The following is a 23,871-nucleotide window of genomic DNA, read 5'->3' on the forward strand; positions in this document are numbered from 1 at the left end:
TGCTCAGGGAGGAATTCAAAGCAAATGCTGGGAAGATTGTTGGCAGCAGAATTAAAACCATAGAGACAGGAGGGAGTCATCCACACAGGCTAAAGCCCGAGAGGCTGAATTTTCCAGGTACAGTTGTGTGGGCAGGTATTAACGGCAGATTGAAAATAATCCTACATCATAAATACACATATACCTGTCTTGTTCATAAACTGATTATGCTAATACATTGAAATATGGCTTGCTGCTTAGAAAGCCTAGATACAAAATCCCCATTTCAAATATGAGAGAACTAATTTCAGATTTAGGGAAGAGTTGATGTCAGCCTGGAGGTCCAAAAGGAGGCAGAGATCTCCTTTCTCGAAAACAGTTTCTAACTTCCAGTTTTGTCCACAACTCAGTTTGATGAGTGATCATAATTTTTATGCATTTATTTAAACACGTGCTCAGTGCCAACCACTGGGAGAGCATAAATACAGAGAGTTATCAATCCTAATGTTGTATGCAGTTACAGTCTGCTGGGAAGGTAACCCACATGTGACAGCCTAACCACCCAGAGGCGGCATGATTAAGAGCCAGTGAGAGGCTAAGTTGCATAAATAGAGCTCACAGGATAGAATTTGATTTATTTCTGCATCAAGTGTTTGCTGAGCCTATTGTATATGCTCAGTACTACAGTGTGTGCAGGTGTTCCATGGGACAACAAAACAGCTAAGGAGATTTACACATACACTAAATGGCAACACTTTGCCATGGTAGACCCAACACTGACTTCAATCTCATGTACAGACAGGCCATGTGACCTCTCAGCAGTGATCATCCCAGGGTCTGGTGTATGTGAGGGAGAAAATAAAATACTGACATAGAGACACCTGGTGGAAGTGTGGATGAGAAGGAGCATTTGAATAGCTCCAGGTAGAAGGAACCAGAAGTGAAAAAGATAGGCCCGGCCCAAAGGAATCAGACCCCAGAAGAACCTGGATTTTATTCTGAGTATGATGAGGGGTTGAAACAGGAAGACAGTGACCTGGGTCACCAGGAATTGCTGCTGTCTGGTCTGGGAGCCAGGGAAATTGTTGGGCTGTTAAGGAAACTTACATTGCTGAGAGAAATGAAGTGTTTGCTAGGGTCAGGCTGGGAGGTGTTTGAGTTTAACATAGATTCCGAAGAAAAGAAAATGCTTTAGACAGTTTTACCATAACTGTGACCAAATACCTGAGAAAATTAGCTAAAAGAAGGAAAGTTGTGTTTAACTCACAGTTTCAGAGGCTTCTATGCATCATATCAAAGAAAATACGGTGGAACCGAAAAGTTCGAAAACCACAGTGGCCAGGAAAACAAGGGAGGGGGGATGAAGAAAGGAGAGAAAGGGAGAAGAGGAGGAAGTTAAGAAAAGGAAGAATAAATGCTTACGTCTCTGGCTTTCTCCTTTTCTCCCCTTTTCCTCCAGCCGGACCCTTGGCCTCTGCACCCGTGCTGGGTCTTCCTCCCTTAGTTACTCCTCTCTAGAAACCTTCACAGGCTCACTCAGAGGTTTGCTTCTCTGGCCAATCAAGGTGACGGTCAAGATGAACCATCAGGAAAGACAAGCTGAGGGAGGGGCTGGGGAGATGGCTTCGTGGGTAAAGTGCTTCCAGGAAAATGACCACAGTGCCATGGCCTGCCTGCGGCCCTCTCAGGCACATGACTCTGAGCAGCCCAGTGTGTCTGCATTTTTCACAGGAACCATCTTGACCAAAGAGAGCCTACATATTGCTCACCAGTCCCATACTGTCCTGCACCTTTAAGGGATTATGCCATGAGGCATTGGCCTTTCTGTCCCTTCAGTGCCATGCCCACACCCCAACTTATCCAGGAGAACAATGCCTCGTTTTTGTTCAGGGCAAATGAGAAAAGTGGCCAAGAATTACCAGATGATGTGGGAACATTTTAGAAAGTTTAGTGTTTGGAGTTTCCTTAGGTTTGATCATCTTTTGCTCTTGGAACACCAAGGCTCATAAATACAATCATTAAAGTTCCACCAACACTCAGAATTAATGACTTCAATTGTGCTTTATGGTACCTTCCATTTAAAAAAAAAAAAAAAAAGAAGAAGAAGCCTCAGTCCCTGCCAAAAATATTATAGACTGCTTTCACTGACTGTAGCACAGGGTAAAGTGCCCTGTTGGCAGATTCGTTTGGCTGTTGCCCTTCAGGCCTTGGATTTGCTGCCTTTCAGACATGGATTTCCCTGCAGGCCCCACTTCCAAACACAAAAGATGCCTAAAATAACACAAGGCAGCACAGGCAGAACACCCAAGTATGTCCCAGCCCCTGAGGAACCTGACAGTTCACCTAAAGGGCCACTTGGCTTACACCTCTGTTTCCCCCTGACCTGAAAAAGCTCCCTCACAGGGGCTGAGAGAAGCTGAGACCAAGTGGGATGTTTGGAGAGAGCATCCAAAAGCTGCTTAATCAGGAACTTATATGGAGGTGCAAGACAAGCAGCCAGGAGTGAAGCCAGAGACAGAGCAGGGGTGTGGCTCCAAAATCAGAAGCCAGCAGAGGAAAGACCTAGAACTGAGAGCACATGAGGGAAATGGGGGAGCCTAAAGGTCTAGATGACATACAGAGGCCAGGCTGAGGGGACAGTCTGCTGGTGCAGCCTGAGACAGTGGTTATCGGGCATGGTGGAAAACACAGAATCCTACACGTGTGGGTTCCCAGATTTGGTCCTAGGAAATTGGCTGAGCTTTCTCCACTTGGCTGTTGTATATCTTACCCTCTGTAATTCTACACTGAGCAACTCCTGCACAACCAGCCAGCTCTAGTCTGGGTGAAGCATCCATCAGGCAGCCCCCCTTCCACAGGCTCCAGCTGTCAGGCATCCATCATAGCTGGTTTTCCTCCAGGTTTCTGTGGGGTGGTCTGTCCCAGCCAAGTGTAGCGAATGTCCAGTTCTCACCTGGGTTTTTTAAAACATTTATTCATTTGAGAGTGAGAGAAAGAGAGGCAGAGAGAGGGAGAATTGGCATACCAGGGCCTTTAGCCACTGCAAATAAACTCCAGACACATGCGGCACTTTGTGCATCTGACTTTATGTGAGTACTGGGTAAATGAACCTGGGTCCTTGGGCTTTGCCAGAAAATGCCTTAACTGCTAAGCCATCTCTCGAGCCCTCTCACCTGGTTTTGATGTGTCACTCCCCAGCTGGTGTGATGCCCACTCTTCCCTAATTATTCCTTACCAGGCCTGGAGCCACTCACACAGCTTTGAGCAAATTCAATTCTTTTTTTTTTTTTTCAAATGCTTTCCTTCTTCAGTTGTTATAATGATCATTTTTTTTAGACTATACTTGATTAGCAGTTGGCATGTCCTAAAGTCTTTACTGAATTATGTCCATTTATGCTATATTTAAAAACCACACAGTAGCAACCTTTCTTTCGTAAAGAAGTAAAAGAAATCAAGGATGAGATTCAGGGACTCCTGAATGGGAAGGCCATTTGACCCTCTGAATAGCAAACAGCTGTATAATGGTCCTTCTGCAGAAGACCTGGGCAAGCAGTAGCAGCATCACCTGGGAACTGTTAGAGTTCTAAAGGCAGCCTCAGGTCTGGGAAGACGGTGTCGTGGATAAAGCACTTGCCGTGCAATCAAGAGGACTGGAGTTCGAATCCCCAGTGCCTGTGTAATTGGTTGGTGGATGTGGTGGCTCTCATGTAATCTTAGCACTTGGGAGGCAGAGATGAGGAACCTCACTCAGAGCAAGCTAGCTAGCTAGACTAGCCAATCAGTGAGCCACAGGGTCAAGTGAGAGACCTTGACTCAGTAAACAAAAGTGGAGAGCCATCAAGAAAGACACCTGACATCAGCCTTTGACCTTCACATGCATGTGCACCTGTGCACCCATACAAACACACATGCACTCCACATGTTTAAAAAAAAAAGCTGAGTCTCAGGTCAGAACCTGTGGGGTTGGGATTCAGCTGTTTGTGTCTTGGCTTTTCAGCTAAATCGTGATGTGCATTTAATTGGAGAACCACTGCCACAATATAACGCTGAGGATTCTGGTTCCACTGGACACTGGGGCCAGGCATGTGCCTCTAGAAATTGGCCATCCAACCAGCTCTGGCCCACTGTCCCGTAGGCAGGAGTGGAGAGTGAGGAGGACAGGGCATGACTTGTTCTTATCTGGGTGTCTCAGGACAGAGATAAATTTTCTCACCTGTGTTATTGTGCATCCTGGTTTCCTTTATGGTCAGAAGCACTGATAGCCAGGTTTGGGTAGAGAGCAGTTCTTTATGTGGAATTATTTAACATCAAAAACTATGGAAGAGGGCTTAAGTGTTTCTTACTACCAATAAACATCCAGTGTTTATTGGTATTAGCTTAGATTATTTTGCAGAATGCAAGGCTTTCATGTGTGCATGCATTTCTCTTAAGAACCCAAAGCCATCATGCACTTTTCATGAAACTCGGGCTGTGCTTTACAGACCTCCCTAGGGTCGTCATTGTCCTTCCTTAGTTCTCAGAAATAATGCATTGAGGGTTTGACACATGGGGCTTTTTGTGGACTGTGTCTGTCTCACTGAGAAGGGAAGGCCACACCCAGCCTTGCTTCCTACCTCAGCAGAAGTGTCAGGGTGATATCACCTATAGGCTAAGGCACCAGTGACCCAGGCAGCTGGAAAGGAATGCTGTGCACACACAGGACATATGGAAGCCTGCCTTACTTCTTACCCGGAGCCTCAGCCTCAGGTAGGGGGCCCAGGCTCCAGGCATCAGTGGAATCATGGTGGGTACAGCCTTTCCTGGCCTCTTTCTTTCCTAATCCATAGTAAAAAAAAAAACAAAAACAAAAACATGTATTTGATAACTTCATTAAGAGATAAAAAGACAAATATAATTCAATCTGCATTTTGTTCAGTTTGTTTTCTTCAGAAATTAAAAGTATTTAAAATATTTCTTAGGACTCATGCGTGCTGGGCCTCATGGAGAAATCAGTCTTGCAGGGCGCCAGTTTTCACATGGCTGGATCTTAACCACGGAAATAACCCAGCCCTTTGGTTCTCTAGAAAATCGGTTGTGATGGTGTCATCGGGTCAGCAGCCAAAGAGGACCGGTGTGGCGTCTGCAGTGGGGATGGCAAGACCTGCCGTGTGGTGAAGGGTGACTTCAGCCACTCCCGAGGAACCGGTGAGTGCTGGGCCCAGGGGCGGCCACAGCTGCGGGACTCCCAACGCCTGTGCTGAACTTCACCTCCTATCCCCAGAGCTCATGAGTGCGTGACTGCCATGCATTTCTTATTTAAGGTCAAGATGAAAGGTGAGCTCCAATTCTGAAGGCAAAGAAGAATGTGTTAAGCAAGAGTGATACCTTTGAACTTCCTAGTGGCACATAGTTTGCCCACACAAGGAAACAGCTCCTAGCACTCAGTGGGCTAGTCCCCAAGGCCCATGAGTCAGTGGCAGGCAGCCTGGTTGGTGTCTGTTTTCTTGCCACCCCGTTTTTTGATATGGGATGAAGAAGTCGTGTTTGCCTGACAACAGAAGAGGCTTTCTCCCTTTCCGAATTTCTCTTGGAAAAAAGTGAGAGAGCATTTATATACATCTCTAAAATGTACATGAGCTGTACGATCCAGAATGTCACTTGCCTTTGTCAGTTTTGACCCTAGATCAAGTCCCCTGGGGACTCCTGATTCCCAGATCTGGCCCTTTTCTCCCTTAGCAACATCCTTAGAGCAGAGTGTCATCATTCATAGGATTAGCCCTCATGATCTTCCTACTTGCACCATCTTTGCAGTCATGGGGTGTTGCGTCCCCAAGTGTGAGGTGGTTTTTAGATTCGAGCACATGCCACTGTGGCATCCAGCATGTTGTATCTGCGGGTGATAAAGGGAGAACAAAGCAGGCAAAGCACCTAGAAGCTGACTTCTCTGAGCCTTAGAGCTCGCTCACCAGTCTCACCAATAGCCATGTCACTAAGGGAGCACCTATTGGGTGGAACTGAGCTAAAATGCCACCATTTGAACTTCTACAAGTAGAATGAAAAGCTTTGCATAGAAACTTTTCAATTCAACCCAACGGAAATGGAAAGAACCATGATTATAACACTACATCACACAGAACAACACCTGGGACAAGGCAAAGAAAAGTCTGCACATGCTCCTACATGGATAGAAAACCTGGTCTATAGGAACCCTCCTTCTAGAAGCTGTGAAAATGGTGTCATAGTGCACACTTGGAGGATCTTGGGAAAGCCAAACCAGGAGAAGGGGTGGGAAGCTATCTTAGCAATTAAGGCATTTGCCTGCAAAGCCGAAGGATCCGGGTTTGATTCTCCAGGACCCATGTAAGCCAGATTCACAAGGTGGTGCATGCATCTGAAGTTGGTTGCAGCAGCTAGAGGCCCTGGCACACCCGTTCTCTCTCTCTTTCAATATGTATAATCTACCTTTCTCACAAATAAATAAACAAAAATTAAAATTTAAAAAAAAACAGTAAATGCACATCTAAAATCAAATTATTTTTTAATATTTTTTTGTTGTTTATTTATTTGAGAGCTACAGAGAGAGAAAGAGAGAGGGAGGGAGAGAACGGGTGCGCCAGGGCTTCCAGCCACTACAAATGAACTCCAGATGCGTGCGCCCCCTTGTGCATCTGGCTAACGTGGGACCTGGGGAACCGAGCCTCGAACCGGGGTCCTTAGGCTTCACAGGCAAGCGCCCAACCGCTAAGCCATCTCTCCAGCCCTAAAATCAAACTTTTAAATGGAACTTCAAATCCTTCCTCTGTAAGGGCAGTGAAAGCAGGGAGTACTACGATAGTGCAGAGCCCCAACGTCCAATGCAGGAGGTGCTGGCCACTCACGTCTACCCAGATTTAAATCATAGTTAGCTAAGATTTGACTTAAAAGTTATAGCCACCTTTCAGGTACTCTGTTGTCATTGGGACTAGTGACTCCTGCCATGGACAAAGAGAATGTCCCTCTTGTCCTAGTGTGCCCCTTGCACAGTACAGCTCTGACCCTTTGCTGATTTCTGCTATTTTCTTTGGCATATTTGATGGGGTTTTTTTGTCTTAAGCACCCCAACTTCCACTTCCTCCAGGAGTTTGGCCTTACCTATTGCAGCTATGTCAGCAGTCGTGATTAAAACCTCTGCAGCTGTTGAGAAGCTGCTATTTACTGTTGACTGTTCTTTGTAAATTCAAGCATTTACAACCCTTTATTTGCATTGAAGGCTAAGGAAACTTCTAGCAGTCAGAATGGACCACCGAGGCACCATTCTATAGTAAGCAAGTGCAGCACAGCCACCCTCCCCGCGGGGCAGTTCTGTAGACCTGTACAGTGGTTCCGGTCCCACCACATGTCTTTGAGCTCCGCCCGTGTATGCAAGATAGCAGCTCACTCATCAAACAACCCAAATTAGGAGCAAAACATTCTCTCTCCTCTCTGTTCCTGTTCACTGGCCTTTGACTTCAGCCTATGAGGCCATCCATCCACAGAAACACCCTTCTTATTGTTTTTTAAAGTTTCTTTATTTATTTTTATTTTTATTTATTTATTTTAGAGCAACAGACAGAGAAAGAGGGAGAATGAGTGTGCCAGGGCCTCCAACCACAGCAAACAAACTCCAGATGCCTGTGCTACCTTGTGCATCTAGCTAACGTGGGTTGTGGGGAATCGAGCCTCAAACGGGGGTCCATAGGCTTCACAGGCAAGTGTTTAACCACTAAGCCATCTCTCCAACCCAGAAGCACCCTTCTTTACTCCCACCTCCCGCTCTTCATCCACCCAATGCTGGGACCCATCTCTGTGTGTGATATAGTCAGGTTTGCATTGTTGGCAGAGATCACATGACCAAGATCAGCTTGTAGAAACAAAAGTTTATTTTGGCTGACTGACTTGAGGGAAAGCTCCCTGATGGCAGGGAAAATGATGACATGAGCAGAGGGTGGACATCACCCCTTTGCCAACATCAGGTGGACAACAGCAACAGGAGAGTGTGTCAGCACTGGCAAGGGGACACTGGCTATAACACCCATAAGCCCATCCCCCAAAACACACTGCCTACAGGAAGCATTAATTCCCAAATCTCCATCAGCTGGAAACCTAGCAGTCAGAACACCTAAGTTTATGGGGAATGCCTGAGTCAAACCACCACAGTGTGGAAGATTCAACTTTCCCCTGCTTAGGTCAGGCCTCTGTGGTCATAGAAGTAGCTGACTCGTGAATGGACAGACCATGTGGAGAGTGTTCTTGGGGCAGATGTTCCATCTGGACTTGTAGCTTCCAAATATAGAGGCACAGAAGCCCCAACCAACCTTCAGAGAAAGATTGACACACATGCTTCACTTATTTGTAGATGGCTCGTCAGTCACTGAGAGTTCCTGCTGGAGCAGACCTGAAAACCTCCTCTGTGTAGACCAACTGACAGAAAGCTGGAAAAAGCTATGCTGCATGCAGGTCCATTGGGTGCAGGGAGACAGAGAGAGATAGAGTTGCAAAATGCCTTACATTCATTTTAAAGCACACAGGCTTCTTTGTTTTCCATAACCTCACTGTTGAAATCTGTGAGTGCACAATCACATTAGTATGGATTCTATTTATTGAAAATCTGGGTGTGACGCTCATTCAAACATGAGTGAACCACTACTTATCTAAGGTAGTTTAATTAGACACAAAACAGAGTCTGATGTGCTGGAATACACAAGCGCAAAGATACTCAGAAGGCATCATCCACATGCCCATCTCCCAGTATGTATGCACTTTTGCTTTTTTTTTATTGACAACTTCCATAATTATAGACAGTAAACCATGGTAATTTGCCAACATACCTTTCCCCTTTGCAATGCTGCTGTCCATCATGCCCCTTCCTTTTCTCAATCAGTCTCTCTTTCATTTTGATGTCATCATCTTTTCCTTCTATTATGATGGTCTTATGGAGGTAGTGTCAGACTCTGTGAGGTCATTGATATCCAGGCCATTTTGTGTCTGGATGAGTACATTGTAAGGAGTCCTACCCTTCCTTTGGCTCTTACATTCTTTCCACCACCTCTTCTGCAATGGACCCTGAGTCTTGGAAGGTGTGATAGAGTTCTTTCAGTGCTGAGCACTCCTCTGTCACTTCTTCCCAGTACCATGGTGCCATCGAAGTCATACCAAGGTTACTGCCATCTAAAAAGAGAAGCTTCTCTAACCAAAAGTGAGAGTACCATTGATATATATATATATTTATACCTGTATTCATATATATATATATATATATATATTCATACATATATATATGACATATATATGTTATATATATATGACATATATATGTTATATATATATGTATATATACACACAGGTGTGTATATATATACATATACATATATATATATATATATACACACACACACACACACATACAGGTATGAACATTAAGAGAAGTGCTTACTGGGCAGTTTGGTGGGCATAGTATATACATTTAGCCAGACACCAGCAGATGTTACACCCCTAGGGCTCATGACCTTCCCTGTCATAGGTTTTCAGTGTCAGGCATGTATTTCCTCCCATGGAGTGGGCATTCAGTCCAGTTAGAGAGCAGTTGGTTTTCCCCATAACAGACATGCCACTATTGCAGTCATTGGCTCATTGGTCTAACTGGCCAAATTTAGGGCTTGCAGTGTCCACTGTTATTCATTTCCACTGGTGATTTCTCTCTCTCTCTCTCTCTCTCTCTCTCTCTCTCTCTCTGTCTCTCCACATCCAATGGACCTGCATAGCTTTTTCCAGCTTTCTGTCAGCTGGTCTTCACAGAGGAGGTTTTCAGGTCTGCTCCAGCAGGAACTCTCAGTGACCCTGCAGCCCAAGTATGTGGAGTGTTCAGCAATAGGGTCTTAGCCTTGGCAATGGCCTTTAATGTTTTGGGGGGCATTAAGGACCTCCCTGGCCAACAACACAGGAAGATATCCCATCTGGAACTGAAAATTTTCCAGTAAGTATCTATGGCTTCTGGGTGTGCCATTGTCCAAAAAAGTAGGTTTCCATATGATTTATTCAATACCCTCTTAGATTTTGATTAACCCTCCCCCTACCTTTCCTTTACTCAGTCTCTTCCCCTCACCTCATTTAGGCCTTTTCACCCCTTGTAATAGATTCCTCTACTTCTACTTACAATATACCATCCTCTTAAGTCCCCCTCCCTCCCTTTCTATTCTCTTTATATCCCCTTTCTAGCTTACTCGCCTCTGCTACTAAGTTTTATTCCAGTTCTCATATGCATTTTTAATATCAGGTATATGTCATCAAATTTAGCTGTTACCACATTGGTCACAGTCAAGGTGTGATACCTTGCCAATGATCTCAGACAGGTCAGGGTGGCCTTAAAACATAAAGGGTTTGTAAGAATTGACTGACAACCAGAATGGGGAAAGGAATTCTTTGGTAGTGGGGGAAAACCATGTTCTTAGTAGACTCAGCATAGAAATCCTGCGATGGTTTCAGATCATTCAGCATCTCAGAAACTCTAGCCAAGTGGACCTGTTAACCCTGTCAGTGTAGATAGAAAGGTAACTTTCATCTGTGTCCAGCCTCAAGGAATGAGGGCTAGAGGAATGTCTTATCACCCTTTAGGGTGAGCATCAAAGGGAAATGCCATACCAGAGAGATAAAGCAGCAGTAAATGCAGGATGTTTGCCAGGTTATATGAAGTGACCCCAGCCTGAACTCCTCTGAGTCTGCTTGCTAAAACCCTTCATCTGAGGCTGTATGGCAGATACACACAAGACAAGCGTCAATACCCTGGATGAGCAAGAAACCTGTGCTGGGAGATCCCAGTGCCCTGCCTGGGATGTCCTGAGTACAGGGCATTTGCTACCCCTTGCCCACCACCTCTAAGCTCTAAGCAGATGAGGTCCTAAGCTACCCATAGGTAGAATGAATCAACTGAAACCAGCTTTTTGGTGGGTGAGCTCATCCCTGAAGCAGCTAGGCTATTTGGACTTCATAATTTGAATGTTCCTGTTATGACAATTTCCTTTTATTCATTAAATTGCCATTTTAATTTTTATCTTTGTTTTGTCCTGCACTGTGGCTGGGGCTTATGGATATCCAGAGGGCACTTGGCCCAAAGTCCTCACTGAGACCCAACCATGGTTCCTTATGGTCTCTGAATCCTTTTGCGTTTTGTTCTTGAGCCTTCTCAAAGAGTGGGGTTTTGAAAGAGGGGCTGGCATAATGCTTCTCTTCTAAATGTGGGTAGTCAGCGTCCAGTACTAATTAGCACTTGAGGCCCTGCCGTGTATGGGTTCTATGTTCCATCTCTAGGTGAGGGAAATAAATGTTCTATGGGAAAGTTATGTGAGGATGACCCTTAATAGGGATTATTTCTGCTGTGGTTAAGAACAACAATATCAGTTCCTAAACTATGCACATAAACCAATTACAGTGTATTTCTTTTTCTTAGTCAAGAACAATCTTTGTACAAAGGTGTCCACATGTGTGATGGCAAAGGCAATTCCAGAGTGTTTCTCATGTAAGATCCCTGGCTATTACATGTGGTTCTGGAGGTGATGTGCTTGGTGTCGGGGTTCTTGCTTACACACTGCAGTATTTTCTGACTAGAATTAATGGGAATGAAGCCATGGATAAAACTAAGGTTATTTACTGCGTGTGTGTGTGTGTGTGTGTGTGTGTGTGTGTGTGTGTGTGTGTGTGTTCCAGACCAATTGCCATAATGTTCCGTGGGTAGACTTTTGTTCTCTTCAACCACACCTGCCACTTTGACAGGAAACATTAGGCCAGGCCAGAGAAGCTAATACTAGTTGACACCTTTCTCATAGGAACGTTTCTATATCACAGAACTGAATCTCCCTGTTAGCCAAGGGTCTCTTCCCACCTTCCTTGTCTTCTTAATGAAGATAAAAGATGGCCTTCATCTGACCTGTCTATACTGATCTGACATCCCAAGTGGTCAACAAAGCATGGCTTACACTCATGGGCTTCCAGAGAAATGAGGTCATTGCAGTTACACCCAAGAATTACCATTGGCTACAAGCATAACATAGTAACACATAGTCCCCAACACAGGCTCTCAATTTTTTCAACTTCATGATAATATAGAATAGTATGATATTGATATTATACACTTTCAATAGAAACTGTACTTTGAATTTTCTTGCTTTCCATGGCTTGACAGTTGTAGTCCAGCCCTCTCTTACAGTGCTTGGTAGTGGTAGCAGCTCACTGTCACCCACATGATAAGAAACAATGGACACTACACAATGTCTGTGTGCTATGCGATGATGTTCAATAACTTAGGTGCATTACATAACTTTTGACTTAGGATGTTTTCAACTTACAAATGGCTTGTCAATTTGTGCCCACATTATGAATTGAGAAACATCTGTTTGAAACTATTAAAAGTCTATATACAACTTTTGTAAATAGAGAAAAGTAGAGATAGTTAACAACAAGAAAAAAAAATCTTAACTTTCCCCCCTATGTTTGATTCAATATGGGGAAAGAGTCCCAGTATATAATCAGGAGTGAACATGGAACCTCATCAAATAAGTGATTTTCTTGCAACTCAGAACTATAAGCCCAGTCATCTAGAATACCAACTTAAAAAATTCAGACCAAAAAAGAAAGTGCTCATAGCCTGGTAATACACTCTATTTGATAAAGTCAGGACAGACTTAATGTCAGCATCCCAAAGAAACCCTCTTCCCACTGAGGCAAAACTGGCATCTTGTTCTGGAACAATGATAATGGGTTGATTTTCCCCATGACTTTCTCATGAAACCAAGCCATGTCCCTCTAATCAGATTCCTCCAGCTTGATTGATGAGATGACAATGATAGATTACTCCAAGATGAAATCTTGTTTTTTTGCCTAAAATGTGAATGCATCTTCCTCTCTGTTCATTATATTTAATGTGAGGCCAGTGTGATATCTGGTGTCTAGGTCGTGGGACATCTGGCCTGAGGGACAAGATGCTCTGGGGCTTGGTGGTGGGACTCTTTCCCTTCCTGGTCATTCTTCCTGTCACCTAGTGTGGGCTTTGAGCTCTGAATCAGACCCTTAGTGGACAGCGAGAGGCAGTTTCTCTGGCTTAAGGACAGAGGCCTGTCTTTCATTTCATGGACTTTGTTTTGTCATTGGTTCTCTCTGCATCAGGAACAAACTCATCACAGAAAGGGCAGTTAACAGAACCCTGTACCACAACTTCCCAGCGGAGGATATGCCTCACTTGGTTTACACATTTGCAGTGAACTTTCAGCTGTTCATCAGCCCTCACCCCAGGAGAGACATGGGAGAAGACAAAAGGCAGATGCTTTCAATGGTGCAGCTTGTGCCAAAGTTAGGCTTAAAAATAGCATGGTGAATATGCATGGCTACACATGTACCTTACTCTGGAATGTGAGAAATTAACTAATCAAGACCTAGGCAACTCCACACACTGCTCAGATGCTGCAGCCTGGCATGCTCACACCAGGCTTTGTTAGTCTCAAAATAGGAGAAGGATGTCACCTCACAGCAGCACCCTTCAGAGAATGAGAGTTCCACAACCAGATCTTGTTCCTAGGTGTGGTTTCTTGTTTAAATGGAAGTTTCTCAAAATATATTTTAATCACTTTCACCCTGAGCATAACAAAACAAAGTTTGTCTTTGTTTTCGATTCAGCACTTGATTATCACATATGCCTACAGTCCAATAATTCTTCAATTTCTCAGGAGGAACAGATTTCTCAAAGGAAATTTGTCATAAAATCTAGTGCTCTCATTTACAAGCTGGGTTCTTGGGTTTTTTTTGTTTGCAACCATTTAAAATAAGGAACCATTCCTAGAGCAAGACCAATTTTTCATAAAGACCCTTGTCCTTGCCCTTCCATGACTCAGCGGTGGAGAGATAGAGTGCAGGCTGCTTGACCAAGTCAGCATTGTCCTTCCCAATGCAAATGACCCTGGGTGTTACCCTGCTTGTAGGGTTGAAGTCAGTATGCCTTCACTTTGGGAAGGGTCAGAGTACAAAATCCAGCAATTCCTGTCCTCAGACTGGTTTGTGTGTGCTTGTGAAGGATCACCAATCACCAGATACGATGGCTTACAGAACATGTACTTATCTCCTCATCTTCCCAAGATCACCCGAGAAAGAAGCACAAAGGAAATATTTAAAAGATCTAAGAGGAAAAAAAAGGCACCCCTGGTGGAAGTTCATAGACAGATGAATCGGAATGGATGTGCTTAGTTTTGTTGAAATAGATTCACAAGCAAAATACCACACAGAAGCCCCGCACTCCGCAAAGGTTTGATGCAGCCATTGACTGCTTGCTTGTGCTGTGTGCCTTCTACCAGTAGACAGAAGGTTCTGCATATCAGTCATTCATGAATCTGCCCTGCCAGAGACTTGACCTCTTCACACAATGCCACATTTGCCATGGCAAGGAAAGGGAAATACAGCAATCCAGGTCCTGAAGCTATAAAAAATTGTTACATGGAAGTCACACATGGCATTTTCCTCACATGATATTGTTCAAGTAAATCATACTGCCACACAGTATTAAGGGAGCATGGAACTGTGTCTCTTCTGTGTTTTGAGACAGAGAGAGACCTGGAAGTACTTGGTGGCTCCCACCATGACACAGTGCCTAAGAGAAACTTCTCTGCATTCTGGAATTTGGGTTGTCAACATGTTACAATAGCCCTCACATCTGCCATGGAAAGCCAGTCCCACCCACCATTCAGCAAGCCTCACCCATCCTCACAGACAGCTATCTTTGGTCCATTTCTGGAAGTGTATCTGCAACACAAGTGAGTAATACTAAGATTAATAAAACATGGCCCATGGACAAAGAAAGTAAAAAACTATTTACAAAACTAATCTTTTTCTTTATTAGGAAGATCACACAGTATTGTGGCCATAAAACAATACCAGAATTTGATGAGAAGAAACACTGAAGAAATTTCAAAACTCAAAATATGACTGTTAAACTTAAATCATGCCATAAAAGCCAACATTAAGGAACAATAAATAATAGGTTGATTAAAAAATGTTATGCTATGTCTAGTAAGAGATTCAGCCCAGAATATAGGAAGTATATATGTCAGTATATTAGAATATATATATATATTTTTAAATTTTTTTATTTATTTGAGAGTGACAGACACAGAGAGAAAGACAGATAGAGGGAGAGAGAGAGAATGGGCGCGCCAGGGCTTCCAGCCTCTGCAAACGAACTCCAGACGCATGCGCCCCCTTGTGCATCTGGCTAAAGTGGGACCTGGGGAACCGAGCCTCAAACTGGGGTACTTAGGCTTCACAGGCAAGCGCTTAACCACCAAGCCATCTCTCCAGCCCTAGAATATATTTTTAAGGACCTAAGGATATGCTTAATTTGTAGAGTGCTTGCTCAGTATGCATGAAGCCCTGGGTTCAGTCCTCAGCAGCACATAAACCTGGGTATGGTGGCACACACCTGTCATCTCAGCACTTGGAAGGTATGGACAGGTAAATCAGAAGTTCAAAGTTAGCCAAGCTACATGAGACTCTGTCTCAACAAAAAATTATATACATATTTTTTTAAATTTTTTATTTATTTATTTGAGAGCGACAGACACACAGAGAGAAAGACAGATAGAGGGAGAGAGAGAGAGAATGGGCGCACCAGGGCTTCCAGCCTCTGGAAACGAACTCCAGAAGCGTGCGCCCCCTTGTGCATCTGGATAACGTGGGACCTGGGGAACCGAGCCTCGAACCGGGGTCCTTAGGCTTCATAGGGAAGTGCTTAACCGCTAAGCCATCTCTTCAGCCCTATATACATATTTTATGTACATAACATTATATGCATTATATATATACATTCTGCATGTCAGTTGAATTTTTTAAAGACAAAGGATTATCAAAAAGCCTATTAACTAAAAAGAAAAGGCAAATCTTCCATAAGTATGGAATAAGCTGCTAAACCCATAACATTGATAGCAGCTCATAAGAAGACTGATGAAGTGTTAAAAAGTCTGTAAATGAATGTGTAATCTCAGATTTGTCTATTTCTAGACAAGGTATTTGCAAAACCACTGGAGGGCAAATTAACAGTGCACTTATTCTTGAAACTGCATGTATATTACGCACAGTAGCTGGACTGGAGTTTATACACACTGTATAAATGCATAGGAATTCATGGTTGAAACTGGTACAGTAATATTGTTTCTTTTAGTACCTTGACAAGGCTATAATTCACATGCTATACAATACTCCTCTCCAAGATGGTGGTTTGGTGGGTTTTTGTACATGCACACACATCTGTGCCATCATCATACTCTTCCCATGACCGTTAGCAACCCGTCTACCCTTCCTTCTCTATCTCCAAGTGACACTAATCTTATTTCTACATCAATCCACTTGCCTAGTCTCTATATTTCATGTGAATGGAATCATACACTATGTGGTGCTTTGTGATTAGTTTCACTTACTTTACATAAATATTTCATTCTTTTTATTGCCTGATACCACTCCATTGTTTGGATAGAGCATATTTATGATATGGTCATCAGTATTTAATTACTCCTACTTTGTGGATATCATGCATAACACTGATAAAAAATAAACTTTGTGCACAAGTCATTATATGAACACGTGTTTTCAATTCCTCTTTGTTTTACCTGGGAGTAGAACTGGGCCATAATAACAATTCCATGTTTCAGTTTTTAAAAATATTTAATTAATTTATTTATTTGAGAGTGAGGGAGAGAATGGGAGTGCCAGGGCCTCGAGCCACTGTAAACAAACTCCAGATGCATGCACCACCTTGTGCATCTGGCTTACCTGGGACCTGGAGAGTTGAACATGGGTCTTTAGGCTTCGCAAGCATGTACCACTTAGCCCATGTTTCAGTTTTTAAGAAACTGCCAAACTTTTTCAAAGTGGCTGCACCATTTTACATTTCAACTAGCTGCAGATTAGGGTTTCTCCACATCCCTTCAGTACTCCTTATTCTGCCTTCTTTGCAGTGATCACAGTGGGTGTGAAGGGATACCGCACTCTCATTTTGACTTGAATTTCCTGAAAGACTAATGATGCAGGTATATGCCTTTATTGGTGAAATGCATATTGAAATCCTTCACCTACTTTTAAGTTCGGTTATTTTTGTTTTCTTATTGATTTATAAGCTATATTTATATATTCTAAAGACAGATGCTTTATGAGGTAAAGGATGTGCAAGTACTTTATGCCAGGATATAAGCTGTCTTTCAACTTTCTCCATGATGGAAGAAAAGGCTTTAAACTTTGATGTAATTCAACATAAAGAAACCATTGCTTAACCCCAGAGTACAAAGATTTTCTTCTATGTTTTCTTCTGAGAGTTTTATAGTTTCACCTCTTTCATTTAGATCTGTGTTCTATTTAGAGTTACTTGTTCATTCTGGGGGTCCTGGAGGGGATATTTTTATATGGTCTGAGATAGAAGTACAGCTTCATTCTTTTGTACATGGATATTCAATTATCCTAACACAGTTTGTTGAAAAGACTGTTCTTTCCCTCATTGGATATTCTTGGCACTGTTGTTTTAAACAATCAACAAATGATTCATTTCTGGACTCTCAATTATATTCCATTGATAGAATTATCTGTCCTTATGCCAATACCACACTGTCTTGATTAGTGTAGCTAGTGAAAATGTTTGGAAATCAGGAAGTGTGAGTTTTCCAACTTCATTTGAAATATTATTTTGACTATTCTGGGTCTCTAGTATTTCCATATGAATTTTAGGATTAGCTTGTCATTGTTGGCAAAAACAAGGCAATTGGGATTTTGATAGGGATTACATTAAATCTGATATATTCCAGATTTATTAGCATATACCAATCAATTGGTATAGTCCCTTGTCCTTGTTAAATTTTCTCATTGTTAAATCCTCTGAGGTGGTACATACAACACCCTTCCCATTGTTAAATCTTCTGTGTCTATGGATATATCTCCATGGTAGAGTGCTTGTCTAGCATGTACAAAAAATAAAACCATTAATCAACCACTGGGAATCTCATGAAATTACAAAGCTTTTTTTACAGTAAAGGAGGCTATGAGTAGAACAAAGTGGCAACCTACAGAATTGGAGAAACTTTTTTCCAGCTACATGTCTGACAGGGGATTCATATCCAGAATATACAAAGAACTCAAAAAAACAGAACAATAAGAAATCAAATAACCCAATTAAAAATGGGCTATGAAACTAAATAGACAGTTCCTAGCTTCAATCCCCAGCAGCACACATATCAAAACAGCACTTCTGATCTATGAGCAGAGGTTGTATTTAGTTAAATCTTCCTTAGTACCTCTCAATAAGATATATATGGGCCTTCAGTGGACAGACTTTACAGACATTTTCTTAAGTTTATTATGAAATATTTAATTATTTTGGATGGTACTTCAGTTGTTTTTATTCCCTTCTTTTTTTATTGGCAACTTCTCTACTTACAGACAACAAACCATGGTATAACCCCCCCCCCTTGCTTTCTTCTTCATAACTCTGCTCTCCATCGTATCCCCTCCCTCTGCCCATTAGTCTCTCTTTTATTTTGATGTCATCATCTTTTTCTCCTATTCTGAGGGTCTTGTGTGGGTATTTCTAGGCACTGCAAGGTCTTAGATATCATGGCCAATTTCTGTCCGGAGAGTTGTGTGTAAGGAGTGGTACCCTTCCTTTGGCTCTTATATTCTTTCTGCCATCTCTTCCATAATGGACCCTGAGCCTTGGAGGGTATGAGATGTTTCAGTGCTGGCTATTCCTCCATCTCTTCTTCTCAGCACTATGTTGCCTTTTGATTCATTCCAGTGGTCATCACCATCTGAAAAGAGCAACTTCTCTAACCAAAAGTGAGAGTAGCATTTATATACGAGCATGAACATTAAGTGTAGTGATTTCAGGGCAACTTGGTGAGAGTAATATATGCATTTATCCAGAAAAGAGCAGGCTTTATGCCCCTAAGGCTCATGACCTCCCTTGCCATAGGCTTTTGATTAAGTTTTCCATACCAAGCATGTATTCCCTTCCATATAGCAGGCCTTCAGTCCAATTAGAGAACAGCTGGTTTCCCCCAGAGCAAACATGCCACTATTGGACTCATTCAGTCATTTGGCCTGTCTGGCCAAATGTGAGGCTTCCAGTGTCCACTGTTTTCACCACTGATGACTTCCATCTCCCATAAGACTGTATACAGTGCAGCTTTTTCCAGCTTTCAGTTAGCTGAGCTACAGGGAGAAAGTATTCTGCTCAGCACCAGCTTGATTTCTCAGTGACTTTGCCACTCAGGCATGTGAAGTCTTCAGCAATAAGGTCTTACCATCTCTTTCTCATGAGAAACCAGGGGCCTTGGCAATAGCCTATAATGTTTTGGAGACAGCAGGGACCTCCCTGGCCAACAACTCTCATCCCTGGCACTGAAAATTTTCTAGTAACAATCTATGGCCTCTAGATGTGCCATTACTCAAGAAATTAGATTTTCATGTGTCTTATTCAGAATATATTGAATTTGGATAGACTTTCCCTGAACCCTTCTTTTATACAATCTCTTCTCCTGACCTCATTTAGGCCTATCCCCTCCCTATAATCTGTTCCTCTTCTTACATATGTACAATACCATCCGCTAAAGTACTTCCATCTCCTCCCTCCTCTGTAGCATTTTTCTAGCTTATTGGCTTCTGCTACTGATTTTTGGTTTCAGCTCACACACAAGTCTATACATTTGTAGCTAGGATCCACATATGTGATAGAACATGCATCGTTTGGCTTTCTGGGCCTGGGTTTCCTCACTTAGTATAGTCCTTTCCAGATCCATCCATTTCCCTGCAGATTTCATAATTTCATTTTTCTTTACTTCTGAATAGAACTCCATTATGTAGATGTACCACATCTTTTTTTTTTCTTTTCTTTTTTTTTTTGGTTTTTCGAGTAGGGTCTCACTTTGGTCCAGGCTGACCTGGAATTAACTCTGTAGTCTCAGGGTGGCCTCGAACTCACAGTGATCCTCCTACCTCTGCCTCCCGAGTGCTGGGATTAAAGGCGTGCACCACCACGCCCAGTTTTTTAGATGTACCACATCTTTATTATCCATTCATCTGTGGTTGGACATCTAGGCTAGTTCCATTTCCTAGCTATTATGAATAGAGATGCAATAAACATAGTTGTGCAAGTATCTCTAAGGTAGTAAGAAGAGTCATTAGGATATATGCCTAGGAGTGCTATAGTTGGATCATATGGTAAATCTATTTTTAGCTATCTCAAGAACTTCCACACTAATTTCCACAACGGTTGTACCAGATTACTTTCCCACCAGTAATGTAGAAGGGTTCCCCTTTTTCTTTTGCCAACATTTATTGTCCTTTGTTTTCTTGATGGTAGCTATTCTGACAGGAGAGAGATGGAATCTCAAGGTAGTTTTAATTTGTGTTTCCCTGATGGCTAAGGATGTAGAACACTTTTTTTTAGATGTTTATATGCTATCTGTATTTCTTCCAGTGAGAACTGTCTATTTAGTTCCATAGCCCATTTTTAATTGGGTTATTTGATTTCTTATTGTTCTGTTTTTTTTTTGAGTTCTTTGTATATTCTGGATATGAATCCCCTGTTAGACATGTAGCTGGAAAAAAGTTTCTCCAATTCTGTAGGTTGCCACTTTGTTCTACTCATAGTCTCCTTTACTGTAAAAAAAAAAAAAAAAAAAAAAAGCTTTGTAATTTCATGAGATTCCCAGTGGTTGATTAATGGTTTTATTTTCTGAGCAATTGGGGTTATATTTAGAAAGTCATTACCTATGCCAATATGTTGAAGGGTTTCCCCTACCATTTCCTCTAGCAATTTCAGAGTTTCACATCTGATATTAAGTTCCCTGATCCACTTGGATTTTATTCTTGTGCATGGAGAAAGACAAGAATCTATTTTCATCTTTCTACATATAGATATACAATGTTCCCAGCACTACTTGTTGAAGAGGCTGTCTTTTCTCCAGTGAATATTTTTGGCATTTTTGTCAAAAATAAGATGGCTTTAGCTGCCTGGATTAACATCTGGGTCCTTTACTCAGTTCCATTGATCTACATGTCTGTCTTTGTGCCAATGCCATGCTGTTTTTGTTACTATGGCTTTGTAATATAGCTTAAAATCAGATATGGTGATACCATCAGCCTAATTTTTATTGCTCATAATCATTTTGGCTTTTTGAGGTTTTTGTGCTTCCAAATGAATTTTAGGATTGTTTTTTTTTTCTATTCCTATAAAGAATGCCATTGGAATTTTAATGGGGATTGCATTAAATACATAGATTGCTTTTGGCAAGATTGACATTTTCACAATATTGATTCTTACAATTCAACAACATGGAATGTCTTTCAATTTCCTTGTGTATTCTGCCATTTCTTGCTTGAGTGTTTCAGTTTTCATTGTAGAGATCCTTCACTTCCTTGGTTTGGTTTATTCCAAGGTACTTTTTTTTTTAGGCAATTATGAATGGGAATGTCTTTCAATTTCCTTGTGTATTCTGCCATTTCTTGCTTGAGTGTTTCAGTTTTCATTGTAGAGATCCTTCACTTCCTTGGTTAGGTTTATTCCAAGGTACTTTTTTTTTTAGGCAATTATGAATGGGAGAGGTCCCCTGATTTCATCCTCTGCATGTTTATTGTTACTATATAGGAAAGCTGCTGATTTCCGTGTATTTAGTTTTTATCCTGCTACGCCGCTGAAAGTGTTTATCAGCTCTAACAATTTGATGATAGAGTTTTTAGAATCTTTTATGTAAAGAATCATATCATCTGCAAATAGTGATAATTTGATCTCTTCCTTTCTAATTTGTATTCCTTTTATGGGTGTCTCTTAACTTATTGCTATGGCTAAGACTTACAATACTATATTAAATAAAAGGACAGTGGACATCTTTGTTTTATTCCTTAATTTAGTGGAAAAGCTTCTAGTATTTCTCTGTGTAGTGTTATATTGGCTATAGTTTTGTCATAAATAGCTTTTATTATGTTGAGATATGTTCCTTCTATTCCTAGTTTCTGTAATAGTTTTGCCATGAGAGGATGTTGGATTTTGTTGAATGCCTTTTCTGCCTCTATTGAAATTATCATGTGATTTTTGTCCTTCAGACATTTATCTGATATATTACATTTATCAGTTTGTGTATGCTGAACCATCCCTGCATCCCTGGCATAAAGCCAACTTGGTCAGGGTGAATAATCTTTTTGATATATTCTTGAATTCTGTTTGCAAATATTTTGTTCAGAATTTTTGCATCTATGTTCATGAGGGAGATTGTTCTGTAATTTTTTTTTGCTCTGTCTTTGTCAGGTTTTGGTATCAGGGTGATGCTGGCTTCATGGAAGGTGTTCAGTAGAATTCCTTCCTTTTCTACTTTATTGAAAAGTTTGAGAAGCAGTGCTGTTAGTTCTTCCATGAAGGTCTGGTAAAATTCACCAATGAATCCATCTGGGCCTGGACTTTTTTTATTTGAGAGACTTTTTATAACTGCTTGGATCTTCATACTTGTTATATGTCTATTTAAATGGTTTATCTCATCTTGATTTAATTTTGGTAGGTCATATGAATCAAGGAAATCATCTGTTTCTTTTAGATTTTCAAACTTAGAGGTTTATATATTGTTTTTAAAATTTTTTGTTGTTTATTTTTATTTATTTATTTGAGAGTCACAGTCACACACACACACACACACACACAGAGAGAGAGAGAGAGAGAGAGAGAGAGAGAGAGAGAGAGAGAGAGAGAGAGAGGGAGAGAGAATGGGTGCACCAAGGATCCAGTCACTGCAAACAAACTCCAGACTCATGTGCCCCTTGTGCATCTGGCTAATGTGGGTCCTGGGGAATCGAGCCTCGAAACGGGGTCCTTAGGCTTCACAGGCAAGTGCTTAACCACTAAGCCAGCTCTCCGGCCCATAGAGGCATATATATACTTAAAGTATGTCCTTATAATTTTCTGAATTTCTTTAGTATCTGTTGTAATGGTGCCTTTTTCATCTCTAATCTTAATAATTTTTGTCTCTTCTCTCTTCTGGTCAAATTTGCTAAGGGTTTAGCAATCTTGTTTATCCTTTCAAAGAGCCAACTCTTTGTTTCATTGATTCTTTGGATTGTGTTTTGGGGGGAGGGTTCTGTTTTATTAATTTCTGCCCTAATCTTTATTACTTCTTCTTGTGTGCTGATTTTGGGTTTGCCTTGTTCTTCCTTTTCCATGGCCTTAAGGTGAAAGATTAAATTGTTTATTTGTGAACTCTCTAATTTCTTAATATGGGCATTTAGAGCTATAAATTTCCCTCTTAGGACTGCCTTCATTGTGTCCCAAGGGTTTTGTATGTTGTATTATCATCATCATTTGATTCCATGAATTCATTGATTTCCTCAATGACCCATTGATCATTCAATAGCATACTGTTTAGTCCCCATGAATTTTTGTATTCTCTATAGCTTTTCTTATTGCTGATTTGTAGTTTAATCCCATTGTGGTCAGATAGAATACAGGGATTATTTCAATTTTCCTGTATTTGTTGAGATTTGCTTTGTGTCCTAATATCTGATTTATTCTAGAGACTGTTCTGTGTGCTAGTGAGAAAAATGTATATTCTGCACCCTTTGGATGGAATGTTCTGTAGATAACTATTATGGCCATTTGTTCCATGATATCATTTAATTCAGATGTCTCTCTGCTTGTTTTTTGTTTGTTTGTTTGTTTGTTTGTTTGCCGGGATGACCTGTCAATTGATGAAAGTGAGGCATTGAAGTAACCCACTACAATTGTGTTTCATGTGATCTGTGACCTTAAGTCTAATAGTGTTTGGTTGATGAAACTGGGAGCCCCCATGTTAGGTGCATATATATTCAGGATTATAATTTCCTCCTGTTAAAGTGTTC

General features: G+C 41.5%; 1 protein-coding gene across 2 annotated transcripts in view; it reads left to right on the top strand.

The window, feature by feature from the left end:
* Window positions 1-23,871, top strand: part of Adamts17 (ADAM metallopeptidase with thrombospondin type 1 motif 17) — a 335,608-nt gene that overhangs the window by 221,145 nt on the left and 90,592 nt on the right. For both annotated transcript variants that reach the window (XM_045144992.1, XM_045144993.1), the window contains exon 15: window positions 5,043-5,163. In XM_045144992.1, the coding sequence (XP_045000927.1) occupies window positions 5,043-5,163 (121 nt within the window). The remainder of the gene's footprint in view (window positions 1-5,042; window positions 5,164-23,871) is intronic.

This window comes from Jaculus jaculus, chromosome 3 (genome assembly GCF_020740685.1).
Source record: "Jaculus jaculus isolate mJacJac1 chromosome 3, mJacJac1.mat.Y.cur, whole genome shotgun sequence".
Taxonomy (NCBI): Eukaryota; Metazoa; Chordata; class Mammalia; order Rodentia; family Dipodidae; genus Jaculus; species Jaculus jaculus.